The sequence below is a fragment of the Octopus bimaculoides genome, chromosome 9 (assembly GCF_001194135.2).
Source record: "Octopus bimaculoides isolate UCB-OBI-ISO-001 chromosome 9, ASM119413v2, whole genome shotgun sequence".
Taxonomy (NCBI): domain Eukaryota; kingdom Metazoa; phylum Mollusca; class Cephalopoda; order Octopoda; family Octopodidae; genus Octopus; species Octopus bimaculoides.
The window spans coordinates 17,497,828-17,518,367 of NC_068989.1; the positions used below are offsets into that span (position 1 = coordinate 17,497,828).

At 33.6% G+C, this 20,540-nt stretch overlaps 1 protein-coding gene across 3 annotated transcripts in view; it reads left to right on the forward strand.

Annotated features, from left to right (window-relative positions):
• LOC106872608 (kinesin-like protein KIF28P) overlaps window positions 1-20,540 on the forward strand; it is an 85,742-nt gene that overhangs the window by 39,146 nt on the left and 26,056 nt on the right. For all 3 annotated transcript variants that reach the window (XM_014919644.2, XM_014919646.2, XM_014919647.2), the window contains 7 exons: window positions 1,096-1,156; window positions 3,244-3,402; window positions 6,104-6,234; window positions 7,242-7,408; window positions 13,730-13,861; window positions 15,835-15,968; window positions 16,953-17,071. In XM_014919644.2, the coding sequence (XP_014775130.1) occupies window positions 1,096-1,156; window positions 3,244-3,402; window positions 6,104-6,234; window positions 7,242-7,408; window positions 13,730-13,861; window positions 15,835-15,968; window positions 16,953-17,071 (903 nt within the window). The remainder of the gene's footprint in view (window positions 1-1,095; window positions 1,157-3,243; window positions 3,403-6,103; window positions 6,235-7,241; window positions 7,409-13,729; window positions 13,862-15,834; window positions 15,969-16,952; window positions 17,072-20,540) is intronic.

Below are 20,540 nucleotides of genomic sequence, written 5' to 3' on the forward strand. Positions count from 1 at the left end.
ATGATGCTGCTACACCAGTCATAGGGTATGACTCCTTCGTGTATCACCTGGTTCGTAATACTGGTGACTAGGCTATAGCCAACACTGCCAGATATTTTGAGCATCTCTGCAGTGATTCCTGATGGGCCGGGGGCTTTCCCGGTCTTCATACTCTTAATTGCTTTATCTACCCTGGTACTATCAACTCGGATAGCTGGTCCCTCTATTGGGTCGACATAAGGCAGGCTCTTTTTCTCCCATTCATTCTCTTTATATATATGTGTGTGTGTGTGTGTGTGTGTGTGTGTGTGTTTATGTATGTGTTTGTTCCCCACCACCACTTGACAACCAGTGTTGATGTGTTTACATCCCCATAGCTTAATGGTTCGGCAAAGAGAGGCTGATAGAATAAGTACCAGGCTTAAAAAAAGTTCTGGAGTCAATTTGTTCAACTAAACCCTTTCAAGGTGATGTTCAAATGACTGAAACAAGTAAAAGAATAAAAGAATAAATAAAATGAAGCCATGTGACTGGGTATATGCATACACACACACAAGCACTTACATTCAACTCATAGCTACATGCCTTTCAGTCATGTAGCTGGCATTTGCAAAATGTACTGGTCTGTTTACCTAATACGGAAAGTTCAACTCAACCAGTGTTAGTTATTCAAGAGATGTACTGTTTATACTGTGAATTTATGGCATACCTGATTATTTTTAGCAGTGGTGATACAGAAAAAGACGAGTATATTTATCTAACTTCTAAATGGTTAATCATTTTTTACTTTATTTTTACATGAGGTCTGAAATAAATTCAAGATTTATCAAATTTTCCAAGACAAGATTTATTTGATTTTAGATATCGAAATAAATCATTTAATATTTTGAATTCATTAAAGATGAAAGCCTTTAAATACAGTGTTTCCAAAAAAATATAGGAATTTCAAGCTTGTATGACAGCCTTTTTTCATCTCAAAGCTACATTTGATTATTTAAAGAGATAAATTTCATTGCATAAAATTGGAAATTTTTTTCGTTTCCAGAATGTGAATCAATAAAACCAAGGATATGCAATTGTTTAAAACTTTTCCACATTTCTACATTCTTTGTTTAGGTTGCTGCTGTGAGTCCAGCTGATATCAACTATCAGGAATCCTTGTCAACTCTGAGATATGGTAAGTTGTCGGATGTTTGAATGGTACATTTGTTAAAAGTCACATATTGAAATTTGAAAGGTGACACTACACATTTTAATTGCTTGCAATTCTTAGTTTATTTAAACACTAATTTTTCATTTGTGAATTTCACATTCATTATTCAGATCAAGTATAACAAAGCTAAATATATATCGAGGATTAGTAAAGAGAAGTTTAATTATCAATGTATAGGTAATAAGGTTTTTGTCTCCAGTTTTCTAAACCTATAAGATATCACTAAAAAACTTGGTTCTGCTTGGTGCTTTTGTAAATTAGTATTGTAATTTTCAGTAAGAAGAGCAAACATATTTGAAGGTGGTAGTTTTAGTCAAGTAACTGTATGTTAAGTATAGACTTGCTGAAGAGCCTTGAGATCAACCCTAGCACCTGGGAAATGCAAGCACAAGACTGCCTTGCCTGGCAAAGCTGCACTAATAGAGGTGTTGTTTCTTATGAACAGAACAGGATTGCAGAGGCATGAAGAAAACATGAACTACATAAGTCTGGAGCTAACTTCTTGTCTTCAGTTCCAGCAGACCATCTGTGCCTGATATGCAGTAGAGCCTTCCAAGAACACATTGGACTGATTGGTCACAGCGAAGCACTATTTCTCATCTTCTTCTATATGATGTCCTTGGTCATTGTTGATAATGATGGATGAACTATTAAAAACAATTAACATAGCAAAGAATATGATAAAATACCTCCAGAGAAGTACTCCATCTTAGTGTACAGAAAAAGTATAAATAGACATCTAGTATTATATTGTCAATATAATCAGTGAATTATGAAAAAAAAGCAATGAACTTTGTGACTGATTGACAGGAAAACCTGTCTAAGTGCATCTGATCCACTGCATTAAGAATAACAGTAATGAATATTGACTTCTCAACTGGCTTGCTGAAAGAAGTGGAATGTTTTTGTTAGGGAACTTACTTAATTTTGGAAGTAGAGCTAGTGATTAAATGATGGCTAGGGTCTGAGGTGTTAGAGAACAGTTACTTCAGCAAAAGAGATTCTTGTGTATGTAAATATGGTTAATTGAAGAACATATAATAAATATGATACTGTACAGCAGTGAAAAACTAACAGAGGATGCTGGGGCATAATTATTGTTAGAGCTTATTATGTACCATTAGGATATGTAATATTCTCTTCAAAGGCAGACTGCATTGAATTAAGAAATACATTAGGTTTTGAAGCAATTGGTCAGTGTCAATTAATGAAGATGTAAAGTGAATGATGATGAGTGGTAAATGGGTTGGAATGATTTACCTAAATACAGTTATTGTTATGTAGAATGGTACTCTAAATGAGACAGCACAGAACCTTCTGTAAGGAGATGAAAGAATATTTTAGTAACTCTTGGAGATTCTCATTGCATTCATTCTTATGTTAATAAAGTAAATAACATGTAAAATTATTACAAGGCACACGGCCACACATAGGTGGGGTTAAGAAGTTTGCTTTCCAACCATGTGGTCTTTTGTCCTACTGTGTATAACTTGGGCAAGAGTTTTGTACTATACCGTAGGCCAACCAAAGCCTTGTGAGTGGATTTGGTAGAAGGAAGCTGAAAGAAGCCTATCATATGTATACATATATATATATATATAACTGCTTCAACAAATTCCATCTGACCCATTCAAATTGGAAAAGTAGCCATTAAATAATGACTGATGATAATTATCATCATTATAGTTATAAAGAAAGTGAACTTTATTACTTTGGTTATGTCTCTTTATTCCCAGTTTAAATCCTGTTATGGTTACTTTGTTTTTCATCTTTCTGGGTTTGGTAAACTATTTAGGTACCGAGGTTGTTAGAAATCCTTGTTATTTTTATTGTAATTGACATACATTAGCATGCTTTATAATGTGATTTAAGAGATAATATCATGAATGAAATTTGCAATTGGACTGTTTATGAATTAATCATATTTCAAAGATAGCTGTGTAAATTATTGTGTTTAACATTTTGTTGAAACTAAGATGTTATAATTTAGAAATGTGTTTTCAGATATTCATCCGACTATTCTAATATTATTGTTTTTCTGCTTTTGAAAGTTAACCGAGCCAAAGAAATTAAAACAATGGCTAAAATAAATGAAAGTGAGACAGATGTCTTGATACGCAAACTAACTGAGGAAATTGAACAATATAAGTCAATGATGAAATCTGGAAATATTCCAATGATGTCAGATACTGCTGATCTCACTGAAGAGGGTAAGAAGTTTTTGGATAATTTTGTAGCTGTTGTATGGAGATGGAGTGACAAATTTCTGGTGTTGTTAGTTTACATACAACAGTTATTGCTACATTTTTCACAAGGCTTCATGAAAATACAGACAGCATCAATCTTATACAAATGTCAGGTTTTACAGATGCTGAAGCTTTCACAAATAATTAATGATTAAGATGATCTTACATATTGCTGCAAAAACATGTGGCTGCATTGATCTCTTCATCCATCTTTGAGTTCCCAATTCACTCTGCTTAATCATGCCAAAAGTGTCTCTTTTTAAGGCCATCACTGATGAACTTCTTGGAATTTATATGAGATGATAAACCATGAGAAAATGGAGAAAATAAGAGTTGGAGTAACTGCCATAATTTCATTGGTACTGGATATGACATTATTTGTATGTAGTTTAGAGAATAATATTCAGTGTATTTGACAGATTATTGTCTTACTTTTCATTTTTAGTATATTTAATTCATTAATCTATTTTCAGAACTTTTGCTTGGAAGTGAAGCAAATATTTATCAAAATTGATAGAAAGATTTCATTGTTGTTAACAAATTCATTTCAATTAAGAATTTTTTCAAGCAATTTCTATCAATTTTCAGGAATTTTCACTGTCCAACATAGTCGTTTGTAGGTATAGCAAAAACTGTTCTTACACATTCACCAGTTTTGCAGTGTCAGTTCTGGTTTGTTAATAACCTGAACCTTTGAAATATTTATGGTCATTCAATTTTTTTGAACTTCTTAAATTTTTTGGCATAGATTCCATAGAGATTAGATCTTTTTTCAACATGACAGCAAGTATTAATTGTTATTGTCCTGTATTTTGCCATTACTAATTTAGAATATTACTGTTTCAATATTCTCTGCACAAACAAGGTGGTGAGCTGGCAGAAACATCAGCATGCCGGGCCAAATGCTTAGTGGTATTTCGTCTGTTTTTACGTTCTGAGTTCAAATTCTGCCGAGGTTGACTTTACCTTTCATCCTTTTGAGATTGATAAATTAAGTACCAGTTGCATACTGAGGTTGATCTAATCGACCCCCCCCCCATTCCAGGCTTTGTGCCTAGAGTAGAAAAGAATATTTTCTGCACAAACATTTGTTAAATCATTCCAAATGACAGAGAGTAGGCATAATCTCCAACAAAGCTTTTATTGAGTATCTATTCCAATTTTTTAACTATCTTAAGTGCCTTGTGCTTTACTGAAGAGTTACATTTCATCTTTAATTGCTGTCTTTTAATAATATTCCATATTCTGTCCTATTCCCAGAGTAATCCATATGACAGTAGCCTCATTATCCCCATTAAACATTCCCTTTTCTTTACTGGCATGGCATAGATGGATTATCACAGTCCAAATTAGGTTCTTATTTGGAACAACTATCCTCTTACATATACCCACTCTCTCTTGTTCATATATTAATCTGTTGTTAGCATAGTTTCTATTTCCAGTCACTTTAAAGGGTGTACTGGGTGTAATTTACGATGGCATTATCACTAGAGAGGTTGCCATGTGCCTAATGTTCATATGCCAACCAGTTTACTGAATGTACTGAATGTGATGGTTCTTGGTAAGGGAATTTGTTAGAAATAGCATGGGCAGCTATGAGAACTGGTCATTGGCATACAGGCATTACCACAAGTTGCTGATGTTTAACTTCTCTGTTATGGTTTGAAAGACTATAATAAATAAAAAGAGGCTGAGAAATAAGTCCTGATGTGCATCACCAAACATATTAAATCTCTCACTGAACTCATTGGTAACTCTCACCTGGCTGATGTTACCTCTGAGCATGGCTTTCAAGACTTTCACAAGTCTAATCCTAAGTTTCTTCACAATCACTAGACTATAGAGTGTGGAAACCTATCAAAGGCTTTCTCCAGGTCATAAAACACATGGTAAAGTGTTTTATTGCATGCGGAGTACTTCTATAATTCTCTCATTAGGCTAGGAAGTAATTAACATCACCTCCTCCTAGAATTTGCATGAACTGTATTTCATCTATGATAACCTAATCAGTTATGCTATGATTCTTGAAGGCAGTGAATTGCTAAAGTCACTAGAACTTTGAATAGAATACATTGGATGGAGTACTCCATGCTACTTGTTCTGCCTCTCAAAGACCTTGAGTTCAAATTCTGTCATGTTCGACACTACCTTTCAGTGTGTATATGTGTGTGTGTGAATGTTTAAAAAAGGTTTATTTGGACTACAGGTACAGGTTGTGACATCATAGCTTGTGACCATAATTTGTGGCTGGGTTGTGGCCAGTGATGATAGTTGACCTTTACAGAGAGAAAATCATCTACACTTTTGAATTCCACTAGAATCAAAAATGCCTTATTTGAAAAACAGATCTTAAAGAAATAAATGAACAATTGTTGTAAAGTAAAAAATTACCTTACTGTTCTCTCTTCTCAAATTAAATTCTACGAATAAATTTCTTTGTTTTTATTCCAGCTGTTCTGTTTTGATATCACAAAATAATTGTCTAAGTACTTTCAGAAAAATCAGCCTGCTCTTTTCTGCTTTAATTTGGTGCTTATATTGTCCATCATTTTCATTGAAAATCTTAGCAATTAATTCATATAAAATTATTTCTTAGCAATTTAATCTTATTTATTGTTTTTATTCAGATTTAACTTTTGCTAATATTTCAATTCATTTTAAACAGAAAGAAAGGATCTAAGGAGAGAAATTGAAGATGAATATAGCAACATTCTTGATGAAAACAATCGAAGAATTGACGACATCAGAAAAACCTATGCTGAACGTTTAAAGGAGGCAGAAGAACTAGCACATCAAGTAAGTATATTCTGGATTGATAAAACCATCAGAGTGGCAGACAAAATACTTGTAGCATATGACTCTGTAGGTTTTGAGTTCAAATATTGCTGAGATTAGCTTTGTCTGTCGTTGTTTCCAAAGTCGATAAAAGTACCAGTCAAGTACTAATGTTGGTTTGTATTCTTATAGTACATCCTGAGAGTGAATAAAATTATTGTAGAAAGATTTTAAGCAGCAGACTAGTGTTTTTTTTCCCTTGCTCTTATTTTAAATTGCCTAATTAGTGAATGCTAACTTTTGTATTCTCTTTCATTCTAAGCTAATAAATATTGTGTTGATAAGGCTGTCTCACTGAGGAAGGTCTAATTAGGTCAAAACATTTTGAGAGTTGTCATAGGACTTAATACAGATTAGAATCACTTTTTGCTGTATGAACCCATTCAATTCCTAATCACATTGGATTTAAGTCTTGCCTCCTGAGCTTTTATTAACAGAAATTGTCATTAATGCTAATGATTTTGACAGATGTCATTTTTGTTGATTAAAATATTGTTTGGGATTACTATGTTAAGAATGTTAGCCTTCACTCTTCCACTGAATTAACTTTATAGTTATGTAGTTAATACTTTATAGATTGTTCACTTTTTTTTTTACAAATAATTTAATGGATTTTGATTATAGGATCAATGTTTCTTGAAAATTTACTGTAAATCTCTCTAATGCTTACAATGGAATAAACCTAATAATATTACCTATTATAAAGAGTAATTGTTTTAAAGCATATTTAAATGTATGTGTTAGATTAATTTATGACTGTAATCATTTCTCTTCTAATTATATATATTGGAGTTTGGTGTTTGATCCAACCCATGCCAGCATGGAAGGTGGACATTAAACAATGATGACGATGATGATGATGATGATGATGATGTTTGTGTGTATGTATGTGTGATGCAATGATAAATAATTACATTGTAAAAATAAAGTAAAATTGTGCAGTAAATATAAACAATTCTTTTTATTAGCCAGCTGAAAAGAGAAAGGCCATTGAACAGAAGAAAAAAACAATTCCTTATATTTATAATTTAAATATGGATCCACAGTTGACTGGACATGTCTTTTATTTTTTTGAGAATTCTCCTATTTCTGTTGGTAAAGATGTAGAAAATGCAATATGCTTAAAAGGCCCAAGGTGAGTTAATTACAAATTTTAAACTTGGGAGAAGAGATCAAGAAATATATTTCTGTTTCTCAGGTAGAATAGTAACTGAAATGCAAAATGTTACCCTTGACTTTGTACTGTCCTAGTGTAGATTCTTCTTATTGCTGATTAAGCTATTTTGGTCTTGACTGTATAATAATAATAATAATAATAATAATAATAATCCTTTCTACAAAAGAAATTTTGTAGGAGGGGACTAGTCAATTACATTGACCCCAGTGTTTTACTGGTACCTAATTTATTGACCCTGAAAGGATGAAAGGCAAAGTTGACCTTGGCGGAATTTGAACTCAGAACATAAGCATTTTGCTTGGTGTGCTAAGTATTTTGCCCATTGTGCCAACGATTCAGCCAGCTCACCACCTTCACTAATAATAATAATAATAATAATAATAATTATGATTTCTTTATTGACTACAAAGAGTTTACATTAAGGAAAACATTATGGACAGTACAGGACAACACAAAAAAAATGTGTGTATGTGTGTGTGAGTGTGTGTTATTGTGAGGGTTTTGCATTTAATGTATGAGGTGATATCAAAATGTTCTCGGCACATGGTTGTGTGCGCAGGGAGAGCTAGCAGTGACCTTCATGTGGCAATGAGCTGAATGATATCACTGTGTTTACTTCAAAATTTATGAAATTTGTGTCTTTGTGATTACATGTATGCTGTAGTCTGTGACTTTTGTCATGAACAGGAAGTTGGAACAAAGAGCCAATGTCAAATCTTGCGTTAAACTTGGGAAGTCTGCTACAGAGACATTGAACATGTTTCGTCAAGTTTATGGTGACAAGGTAATGGGTTGCATGCAATGTTTCAAGTGGTATGGGCACACAACAGTCACAGCCCAATCAAGAGCATGTTCATTGTTTTTGTCATGTATATATGTTGGCACTCCGTCACTTACGACGTCGAGGGTTCCAGTTGATCCGATCAACGGAACAGCCTGCACAAGTGGCTGAGCACTCCACAGACACGTGTACCCTTTACGTAGTTCTCGGGGATATTCAGTGTGACACAGAGTGACAAGGCTGACCCTTTGAATTACAGGCACAACAGAAATAGGAAGAAAGAGTGAGAGAAAGTTATTTCACATTTCTCAGGTCCGCTCAACAGGCAAATATGAGCAGTATCTGGAAATTTTCAAGAGGAAACTTGAGCATTGGTTATTTGCATGCATGCACACTTACTTTTTACTCTTTTACTTGTTTCAGTCATTTGACTGCGGCCATGCTGGAGCACCACCTTTAGTCGAGCAAATCGACCCCAGGACTTATTCTTTGTAAGCCTAGTACTTATTCTATCGGTCTCTTTTGCCCAGCCGCTAAGTTACGGGAACGTAAACACTCCAGCATCGGTTGTCAAGCGATGTTGAGGACACACACACACACACACACACACACACACACACACACACACACATATACATATATACGACGGGCTTCTTTCAGTTTCTGTCTACCAAATCCACTCACAAGACACTTGCCCAAGGTGCCACGCAGTGGGACTGAACCCAGAACCATGTGATTGGTAAGCAAGCTACTTACCACACAACTACTCCTACACCAAAGAAAGAATAAATTGCTTTGAAGCAAATTATTGTACACACCTTCAGCAAAAACCTGAAGGAATATTGATTACAGTAATGATAATTATTGTTGTATTTGGGGATGGTCATATTGCCAGTTTAGCCAATAAATCATACACAGAGTAATAATAATATTTTCAGTAAAATAGCTTACTAAAAAAGAAGTCAGTTATTTGATCTAATATGTAATTTTTAATCCATCTCTAGATGCATTTTTTTATGCAGCAACTTTCAATTTTTCATGTTTTCAATTTTCTGGCATTCAGAATCTGTAAGAGAAAAACTGAATTTTAAATGATTTAAAAGTTTTCTTTTTTTTTTTATTAATTACAAACAGTATTCTTTTAAAATCAACATCCATTTAGTGTTAGATTTGCAGCTGTGGTAGTTTTCATTTTGTTTGTAAATATTTTTTCAATGAATTTCACCAACTGTTATTCAGCGATTCACATAGCCATTCCTCAGACAGTTGTCTGGTATAAATTTGTCTGTGTGTGTGTGTGTGTGTGTATGTGTGTAAATGCTTGAATTCCTCTTATAAGTATTTGTGTATGATTTATATAATAGTTTGTAGGGTACCAATGTAAAAGTTAATGTTGGTATTTTGTAGAGAAAGGAGAGAAGAAAAATGGAGGCACTTTTAAAGGGATAATTAATGAGTCTTCTGTGAGATATAAGCATATATTTCAGCATTTCTACAAATTATAATGAGCCACAACTATCCAGAGAGAATGTTCTATGAAAAATATTAAGTCAGAGGAATAACTAAAATACCTTTGGTAAACATGTTCACAGCATATGATTATGTATGTGTGTGTGTGTGTGTGTGTGTGTGTGTAAATCGCCTAATCCTAATCAGTTTCTGATTAAGGTTAGAGGATTTACCACATATTTTAGCTTGTTTTAACAAACAACTCTTGGTATTTGTTGCAAGTTGTTGTTGTGATGACACAATAGTAATGATGGTTGCTTTTAACTGTCATTGCAAAGGCCAGAAGGAAAACGTTCTGTTTCAAATGCTGCACACCAACTGTTATTGTCTAATTTTATAATAGCCATTAGAGAGAAAAGTCATGAACTGAAGGATCAAGCCGACACATTTGACTGCTAGATTTAGCCCAAACAAATGAACGTTTGTGGACAAAAAGTAATGTGAAAACAGAAGTTAGCAGATGTGCCAAAATTTCCAGTCAGTGAAACAAGAAGCCAGTTTGTGAATCAGTCCCAAATTCTTATTACTCAACAATATGCTGCCACACACACACACACACACACTCTCTCTCTTTTTCTCTCTCACTCACTCCCTCTTTCACTCTCTCTCACACTCTCACACTCACTCTCTCTTTCACTCTTTCTCTCACATACATACACACAAATATATTTACATACACAGTAGCCTACAATACCTTTAATGCCAGGTTAATTAAATGCTATGTCAATTTAACTTGTAACAACTTCATGAAAAATTATCCAAAGTGTATGAAATTTTGCCTATAAATTTTGGAAGTATCCTTTCTTGTAGTTAGCATCATGGCTTTCCCTTCATTAGACATAGATTTGACTAAATATCAATAGTACACTGATCCATGTTTATTTACTCTTTTATCAGATTTAATTTTTAACTAACTTGCTTGTAGCCTTCTATCAAAATGCTCCCATTTGTGATCTTTTAGATTAAGTTTTCCCAATAAGTCCTTGTCAACAACATTTTTTGCATCTCTTCCATATTTCATATCTTCTCATCTCCTCTCACTCATCTCTCTAACATCTATCTATTGCTTTCCTTCTCCTCAGGACCAGATGTAAACCATGGGGGGCCCAGGGCACTTCAAGTTTGGTGGGCCCCTTATACACAAGAATTAAAATCTTAGAAAATTATAAAATTTGAATCTCAAACCACATCTATTTCACATAAGGGAATTTGACGAGTTAGCAGAGTAAGTTTAAATAAATGACTGAAAATGTCACTTTATAGATACACTTCAAAATTCAAATTTCGTTTTTCACACATCCACTTGAGGTGTTTGTCTTTTCCTTCATTGTGAAAACTATAAAGAAGTGGGGAAGAAGGAGTAAGATTTTTTTTTCTTTTAATGTGAGTTACAAATGTTTCAGAAACATAGAATAAGATAAAATGGCAGAAAATTACAAAAAAAAAAAAAAAAAAATCATTTTTGTGGTTGTTGCTGTTCCAAAGGCATGATGTTTGTGTGTGTGTGGAGACACCAACTTTTAAAAGACGTATTTTAAAAATTCTTCTTTTAAAACAGCTTCCCTTCATTGTTTTACAATGTGTGAAAAAAAAGTGGATGGAAATCCCAACAAAAATGGGAAAATTCAAGCAGCTATTTCCAGTTTCCAGTAGGGGTAGGTGAGGTACAATGAGTAATATTTACTCCATTTTTGATTTTGAAGAAAAAATATTTTTTACAAATGTTCACTACCTTGCCAAAACTACATCAGCTAAGTTAAGACCGTCTCTAAATGCAGTCTTACTGGATATAACATGTTCAGAACACTATTTCAGAAAATTATTACTGTTCTCTTTGAGCATATCGAAGACAAATTTGCAGGGGGGTGTAAACCGAGTAAGACAAAATAAAGTCAACTTGCCTTTCCAGTTCTGCAGAATTACATTTGAAAAAAGATTCATACACATAAACTTCTATCCTGAGATATCAGAAAAATCAGAAATGCAACAAAAATTTTAAATATCTGGGTCAAATGAAAGAGGATCATGGGAAAATAGCACATGATATGAAATTAATGAAACCCAACTAAATCTAAAAACTCAACATGAAATTTTCTCAATAGCTTCTTCACAATCTGCTGGAGTAGCTTTCTTCCATATATATTTATGTACCATGTTGAGAAGTAGTTACTAAAATTTATCATTACTCATTTTGCCCCAATTTAGACTTTTTTTTTTACAAGCTAGAAAATTATCAAATTAGATATTAGTTTGGAAGAAAATCGATGTGGAATCAAGCAGGTTAAACACCAAAAGTTATCTAGATATTTTATGAGCAACCTTAATTACAATTGGGTCAAATTTGAAGAAAAATTTCTTGAAAAAAAAAAAAGGTACCTGTCACCTGTTTTAAACTCTTGACTTCACTAACAACTACATAAAGTATACAGACTAATTTTTACTCCCAAAGATAATGCAATGGTACAAAATGGGGATGCAATAATTGCAATGTAATGGTTTCAAACAGGTAGGAAGAAAATAACAAAAAATCAGAAATTATTCATTTTGACCCAGTTACCAATTTTGCCCCGCTTCCATGTAGTGATTTCAAGAGCTTGACTGAATGATGAAAAATATAGGAAAATATAAGAAAGAAAGAAGTTTGATTTAATGAAAAACATTTGAGTATATATGCAATAATTCTAAAAAAAAGAATACTTTTAGCTGTTGAGAAATGTAATTTTATAATTAAAACTAAATTCAAAATTTTTAGAACATTTCTATACTTACTTGTTTCATAAAATAAGATCAGTTTTCAATGCCTTACTGAAAAAAGTTTAGAAGTAGAAATGTGTGTGTGTGTTTGTGTGTGCCTTTAACTATGATTGGTCAAATCAAGGTCATGAATCCTGTACGGAGGGCTATATGCCCTTAATAACAGGGCCCCCCCACCCAGTATCAACAAATGCCTAGGGCAATTGCCCCCTCAACACCCCTATAAATCTGGCCATACCTCTCCCCCACTACCCCTCTCTTCAATTCAATGTATTATACTGTTGGTGTAACTAAATTCAGTAGTACTTGGTTACTCCCTATTACTTCCCTTCTGTATTGCCTAGCTCTCCCAATTATTTACACTGTTGTCCACATTTACCACTAGCCATCACTCACACTATCCTTTCATTCCAATCATTTCTGCCGTTGTACAATCGCTACCTCAACTCTACTATCCTGATTCTTCTGTTAACATTCTCACATCTATTCACACACTTGGTCACTTGATTTGAGTGAATGACCATATGACAAAGCATTGAGGACTCTTTAGTCTTACTGAATACAAAAACATCTAACTGATATTCCTGTTATCTATTTTAGTTTTCCATGCTTAAATAAAATTGAATAATTTCTGCTGCACTTCCTGTAACTACAGGTTGCAATTTCCATCCCTCTTACAAGTTTATTAGTCATTTGTTTCCAAAGCAGTTCCTTTTCCTCAATATTTATCATAACCAATAAAATCACCAACTTCAAAAATTTTATTTTGTGTTTTAGCTACTGCACTATTACTGACATTTATTATACTTTCCCTGACAACTTCAATATGGATTCCAGATCAATTTATAAACCTGCAGAATCACCCACAAACATTTCTGTCAGTTTCCCTTTTTGTTTCATTTTCTCCTTTATGTTTCCTTTGAATTGTTGCAAACAGGTAAAAAATGTACTTTATATTACAATAAATCAAGTTTTTATATGCTGTAGTTGAATTTTGGTGGCAATGTTTCAGCTGAATAAAATTGAGAATGGCAGTATTTGAACACAATAATTAGAGTATTCTTGTAAATTTAAGGTACTAACATTCTAATTGATTTGTTACTAAATTTTCTATATTTGTCGAGTACCATATTAGAAAGCAGTAAATTCATATTTTTGTTTAACCTGAAATTAAACACAGGTTCATATTAACTAATATTTTCTATACTCATCTTTCATGTTCTTTTCTTAATTAGCATTGCTGGAAAACATGCTTCTATATGTCAAAATAAAAATGACTGGACTATTGAACCAACAGACAGCAATGTTCGACTGCTTGTAAATGGTGTGCAAGTTACCAGCAAGACTATTTTACATCACAATGATCGGTAAATTTTAAGAATTCTGTCTCCAGAAAAAAATTTGAAAATTTGAATTAAGTTTTCTAATTTAACCTAAATCTAAACTGTAACTCGTGTATTTTCTCATTTTCAGTTGATATGTCAGGTTTAAATGATCTAAAAAAGAGAAAGATATATTTTGGTTTCTTTCAAAATAATCAAAGGCTTGAAGATAGAAATCAGTAACTCTAAAAATGTGCAAATATACAAATTTACCAACTTATTCAATTGATTTCAGCTCTGATTGTCGAAGATTGACAATATAAGAGTTTTAATGTTTATATAATTATCAAATTGAAACAATTATAATTTGGCTGCTTTGGCTACACATGTTTACAGCTGTTATCTATAATCTCCATCACATGTGGTTGTATCTCTCATGACTCTCAAGCAATTATTTTATTATTAGCCATGGTTTTAATTATATTGGAATTCTTTGAGGAAACACTGTCTATGAAAGAACCACAAATGTCAGTTGGTAGACTCATTAGAGCATTTGACAAAATTCCTTGTAGTATTTAGTTACGACCTTCTATGTTTTTAGTTCAAATATTACAGAAGCCAGCTTTGCCTTTCATCCTTCTGGGGTTGATTAAATAAAGAGCCAGGCAAGTACTGAACTTGACTATGCTCTATTTCCAAAGTTTTTAACTTTGTGCCAATGTTATAGCTCCCAATGTAATAGTTACTTATATCTGAACATAGTGTTTGGTGGAAATTCAGTCATCTGCATTGTGCAATTTTCAGCAATTGGATAAGAACTGTTTATAAGATAACTTACTGACCTCTCTAATAACAAAATAGATATGTTTGTTTAATATATCAGTTGGAGTGAAAGCAATTTACAATCTCCACCAGAATGCTTGGTAGATTCAGAAATAAGTATCATGTCATGAAATATTGATTTCTAATATTAGCACCAAGTCACAAATTTTGGAGGCAGAGTATAGTCAAGAGTAAACTAACCCCAGTACTTAACTGGTTCTCTATTTTATTGACAACAAAATGGTGAATAGCAAGGTTGACTTCTGGAAGATCTGGTATATCAACTAGAATTTTTTCAATCTTTTAGTTGGAAGGGAAAGCAGTGATCTGGTTTATTTACAGAGCTTCTGAGAGTAGTAGGAGGTGGGAAGGAAAGTATCCTCAAATCAGAGATCTGGCTTAAATGTTTGTGATTGCATGGATCTGCTAAAGGCATCCAAGGCTAGGTGGTAGTGTTAAACTGGGTGATAGATTGAGTTTACCACCCAGCCTATGACAAGGTTTGAACTCAGATTGCAAAAAAATTGGACAAATTCTGCAGAGTAATCTATCACTCTGGATTGGTACTTTTTAAAATCAATTTCCAGAGGGGTGAAAGGCAAAGCTTACTTGGCAGAATTTGAACTCAGAGCACAAAAAGTCATGACATATACCATGTGGCATTTTATTTAACACTCTAATAATTCAGCCACTTCACTGCCTATATCAACTTGTATTCAATAGAACCAATATACATTCTCACTCTGGTTTTATATTATCCACTCTTGACTAAATATACAACACTGGCAGTTGTCGGGATGACTAATGAAAAACAAGAATTTCATTAAATATAATTCTGGTAAGACAATTCATGAATTGGTTAAATGTATTATATACTAAGGTTATATTCCACAAAGAAACAGAGATCATAAGCTAGTTTTAGTATCCAGAAGAAAATATATTTCTAAAAATGTTACCTCTCACCATTCAGTTACAAAATTGCAAATTCTTGTTAATTTTCTTAACCAATGCTAAACACTTTTAATGGTTTAATCTACGATTACAGGGAACACTATGAAACAATACTAAATAAAACTTTGAACTCATCTAACTGATTTTGTTTTCAGTTACTTTGTACTTTATTGTCAAATGATTTATCTTTCCTCTTCTAATGCAGTTTTTGAAAACCATTGCATTGCTTGTAATTTTTTCTCCAGAATAGTTTTTGGTACAACACAATATTATGTTATGGTACAACCAAAAAGGTCAGCACGGGACAAGACAGCTTATCCAGTTATAACATTTGCAATGGCCCAGAAAGAAATTGGCATTCATTCTGGAATAGATATGAGTAAATGAAAAATTTTCTTAAATTTGTTAATTTTACTAAATAGAGACAATTTTCTAATTCATTTCTTACTGGTTTTAATAATCATACTTTGACCCATTGATTATAGATTCCAAATCCTCTACCAGGTTATGGAAGTTATATGAGGTGGTATCAAAAGGTTTCTGGACTATTCATGTTTAATAAAAAATAACTTATTTACCAAAGTTTTAACATCATCTCCTTTGAAATACCACCTTGTGCAGCAATGCATTGGTCCCAGCATTCCTACCACTTTTAGAATCCGGCCTGGAAGTTGTTTTCTGTAAGCAAGTTGAGTATCTTCTGCAATTCACTCTGGATCTCAACAACGGTATTAAAATGACAACCTTTGAGCTGCGTTTTCATCTTGGGGAAGAGATAGAAGTCCACGTGTGCTAAATCTGGTGATTAGGGCTGGTGTGTGGAAGCGATACAATGTTGTATTTGGCAAGAAACTCACAAGTGAGGAGAGCTTGGTTACAGGGTAGATTATTGTTGGGAAGAATCCAATTCTTTGCACTCCACAATTCTGGTTGCTTTCACTGATTGTCCTCCCTCAAATGCTTCAAAACGTTGCAGTAGAAATAAGTTAGGAGAAAATTAGAGCTCTTGAAAGAGGAGTCCTCAAAAACTGATGCACCCAGTGCATCTTACAAGGAATTAATCTCAGCTTTTGTGTCTCTTTACTGAAAAATTCTTTCTTCAGTATGTATTTTATTTACTTGAAGATATTTTTATCTAGGTTAAACTGATCATATTGTCATAGTAAATTAAAAACTAAACTATTTGACAGAGTAGGTGTCATATTTGAAAGTGAATGTTCTCAAGGTATTTGAGGTTTCTCTATAAAGATTCCTTATATAAAATATGTTGATGGTATGCAGAGAATAATTATTTATCTTGAGTTTAAACATAACACTTAAAATTCTTAAATCTAACAACACACACTATTGCTCCTATTCACAGATACTTTACTGGAAGAAGATTTGCTTGAGATGCTACCAGCCATTGAAGAAGTTAATGCCATCAGTAAAGAGCTTGATGCAAAGAAAGTGTTTTCTTTAATGCTTAACAATCAATCTGAGGTGAGACATTTATTTTCACAAATGAATCATTTATTTCTATTTGAATATTATGGACATATAGGCCATAATTGTTTTATTTGTAATTCACAAGAGTGAAATATCTTTAGAATGTAATGTAAAGTTGTTAAATAACTCCTGATAATCAATGAATCATGTTGATTTGTATTTTAGCTGTAGTCATTCTACTTTTGCTTTGAAGCTTGTTGGTTTAATATTTAGGATGTAAACTTGTGATACTGGTGATATTGACAGGTTGGAGTTTGTTAAAGAATAATTGAGTTTTATATTGATCAGATCAAGCATCACAATCAGACAACCAATGAAGCATTAGAAACATTATTGGGTGGTGGGTGTTAAGATCTGATGAAGTGGAAATATTTCAAGAAGAATTTACACTAACAGTATAACTGTAGGAAAATAATTCAGGGAGAATTCTGCATGTATAAATACAAATATATTAGACTCTCATCAGAGTAATTTAAATTATTCAACAGATTAGGAAATACTCCTTCTGTGGGTGTTTAATGGAGATAACTCCAATAAGATCAGCTGATTGAAAGTTTTAAACGATATAGGCAATGCTTCACAATTTATATGATCAAATAAAACTAGAAAAAGAAATCTCTTACATTAGAATTCACATTCACACTGTTTATTTAAATAGAATTCAAAAATTAATATCTTTAGAAATGTCTATTGTTTCTTCATGTAACAAGTTTCACATGAAGGCAGATTATATTTTTACCCCTTCATTTTTCTATATTTATTTGTTAATATATTTTTCATTTAATATCATTAATTTTTGTTTGTGTTTTTTTAACTGCATACCAATTATAATGTATGCAGTTATTTTTCTTTCAGCTTTTAACTCTATTCTGATTAATTCTCTCATCTCTTTATTTAATGTGAATTTATCAAATTAGCATTTTCATATCATAAAATTGTTGATCTGTCCTTCATAATATAGAAAACTCTTCATTTTTTTTCATAAAATAATTGAAATGTTTTCTTGTCATTTGAAAATATTTTAAAGCTGTTATATAGTTATTGGTCATACAATGTTCATGAAAACTATGTGCACAGCCCTTCTTCCATATGAAAATACTGAAAAAAAAATAAATTACATAAATCCTGTCTTCCTGAGTCATTTGAAATTAAGTAATCCTAATAATATAAGAAGGTTATTTTTGAGTAACCTCTACAATCTCTATTCAACAAACTCAATAACAGAGATATATGAAACACCAGGTAGCATTATTACAAATATCATCATCATCTGTCTTCCAGTTAGATAGCTCAAGAGGATCTAATAGGTTGGAAGACTGCTTTGTGTTCCAATATTTGCTTTGGCATGTTTTCTACAACTGGATGCCCTTCCTAATAACAATAACTTTACAGAGTGTGCCGGGAGCACATTTTGTGGTACCAGCACTAATGATGTTATGTAGTTCACAAGACTGGGATTCCCATTGACTGAGTAGGATACAGTAGGGAGGGAGGCAGGCAGCTTCATGCTTGTTGATGAAGGGGCGATGATACCTTATCATATTATACAAGAATGGGTAGGAGTAATTGGTGTGGAGCTGGAAAGAGAGATAAAGATCGTGGTGTCAGGGTGGGCCTTGAGGGAAAACAGGTTCAGGAAACTTCTCTGGCATTGTTATATATGTGCATGCAGTCTGGATGTTGCAAATGAATGGATAGGCACAGGACTAGTTGTGTGGTAAGAAGCTTGCTTCCCAACCACATTGTTCTGGGTTCAATCCCACTGCATGGCACTTTGATCAAGTGTCTTCTACTATAGCCTCAGGCCAACCAAAGTCATGTGAGTGGATTTTGTAGACGGAAACTGAGCAAAGCCTGTTGTATGCAGATGTATATATATGTATGTATTTGTGTGTCTGTGTTTGTCCCACCACCATCACTTGACAACCGATGTTGGTGTGTTTACATTTCCATAACTTAGCAGTTTGGCAAAAGAGACTGATAGAATAAGTACAAGGCTTACAAAGAATAAGTTCCAGGGTCGATTTGTTCAACTAAAGGTGGTGTTCCAGCATGGCCACAGTTAAATGACTGAAACAAGTAAAAGAAAAAAAATACATTCTGGGTGAAAAAGTCTCAAGAGTTGTTAATGGTGTTGTTGCTTAGCCTAGGACAGACCTTAATTAAACAAACTTCTCATCAAAATCATCCAGTCATGCCCATCCCATCTTTATAAGGTGAAGAACTTTGACTACATCCAATGGATCCTTCCTTGCAAAAGCTGTTGGGATGTGATTAGAGGAAGATTTGGTTGCTATTTCAAGCTAGTTAAGCAACCATATAGAAGGTCCCTCATTAGATAGTTGGCAGTCAATAGTAGTTGAAGAAGAAATATATGGTGGAATGGTGATCTTAATAGATGAAATAAGACAAGACAAAATGAAAAAGAAAGTTTGTGTATCAGATCTACCATATAAAACAGACTGTGATAATAGTGACCATTATGACACTTGCAATCTTGTTTTAAAAGAGGATCTTGTTAGTAAAGAGTTAAGTATTCATGTGAACTTAACTGTTTCATTGTAGATTTTAACAAAGTAGAACACTGTAAAAGATAATAAAATTGGAATTATAAACATAGAAAATAAAATGTTTCAAACAGTTGTTAACATGCTAACATACTGTTAGTTCAAATATTTCCCAGGCCATGCAGGAAAATATTTACAGTATTCAGAGGCTGAGAATATTTTTGAATAATCTAAGAATGTATTGAGGAAGTTATGAATGTTTGGTGTGATTATTGTTTCACTTTTCTCATTGACACAATGCCAGTCTGTTAAGGTTTGTCGCTGATAAAATTCACTGAAATTCTGAGATGATATATAAGTTAAACAATAGCTTTTGCGTAAAATGGAAGAGCATAATCAGTTGATTATTTTATTAAGATGTGAAGTTAACTCTGTCAGGATGTGAGTGTACAATAATAGTGCGATGAACTACAATACAATGTAGTACTCAGAGTGATTGTTTCCATAGCTAGATGCCCTTTCAACAGAAATAATTTACAATAATTTACAAGGCGCAGGAATGACTGTGTGGTAAGTAGCTAGGCCATATAAGGAAAAACTGTCCCCAGGGCCGTGACAAGGTCCTGGAATAGGAAAGTAAGATGCCCACCGCCACTCCTGTGGGGGGGGGGGAGACAATGGAAGTTGTGGAGGAAGTTGCCTCCAAGAAGGGGAAAAGAGGAAAAGGAAAATGAGCAACAATGGCTGCTCACCAAAAAATGTGCAGGCGGCACAGGAGGCAGGGGGACAGTGCCCCCCCCTGCCGTGCCCACCGATGCAGGCCCCTGCTCCCGTAGCCTCAAAGAGAAAGAGGAAAAAGAGGAGCGGAGGACAGTTGGTGGATGTCCCTGTGTCGCCAACTGAACTGCCGGTGGGATGTGTGCCACCGGTGCAAAAGGCTCTGTCAGTGGGAAGTG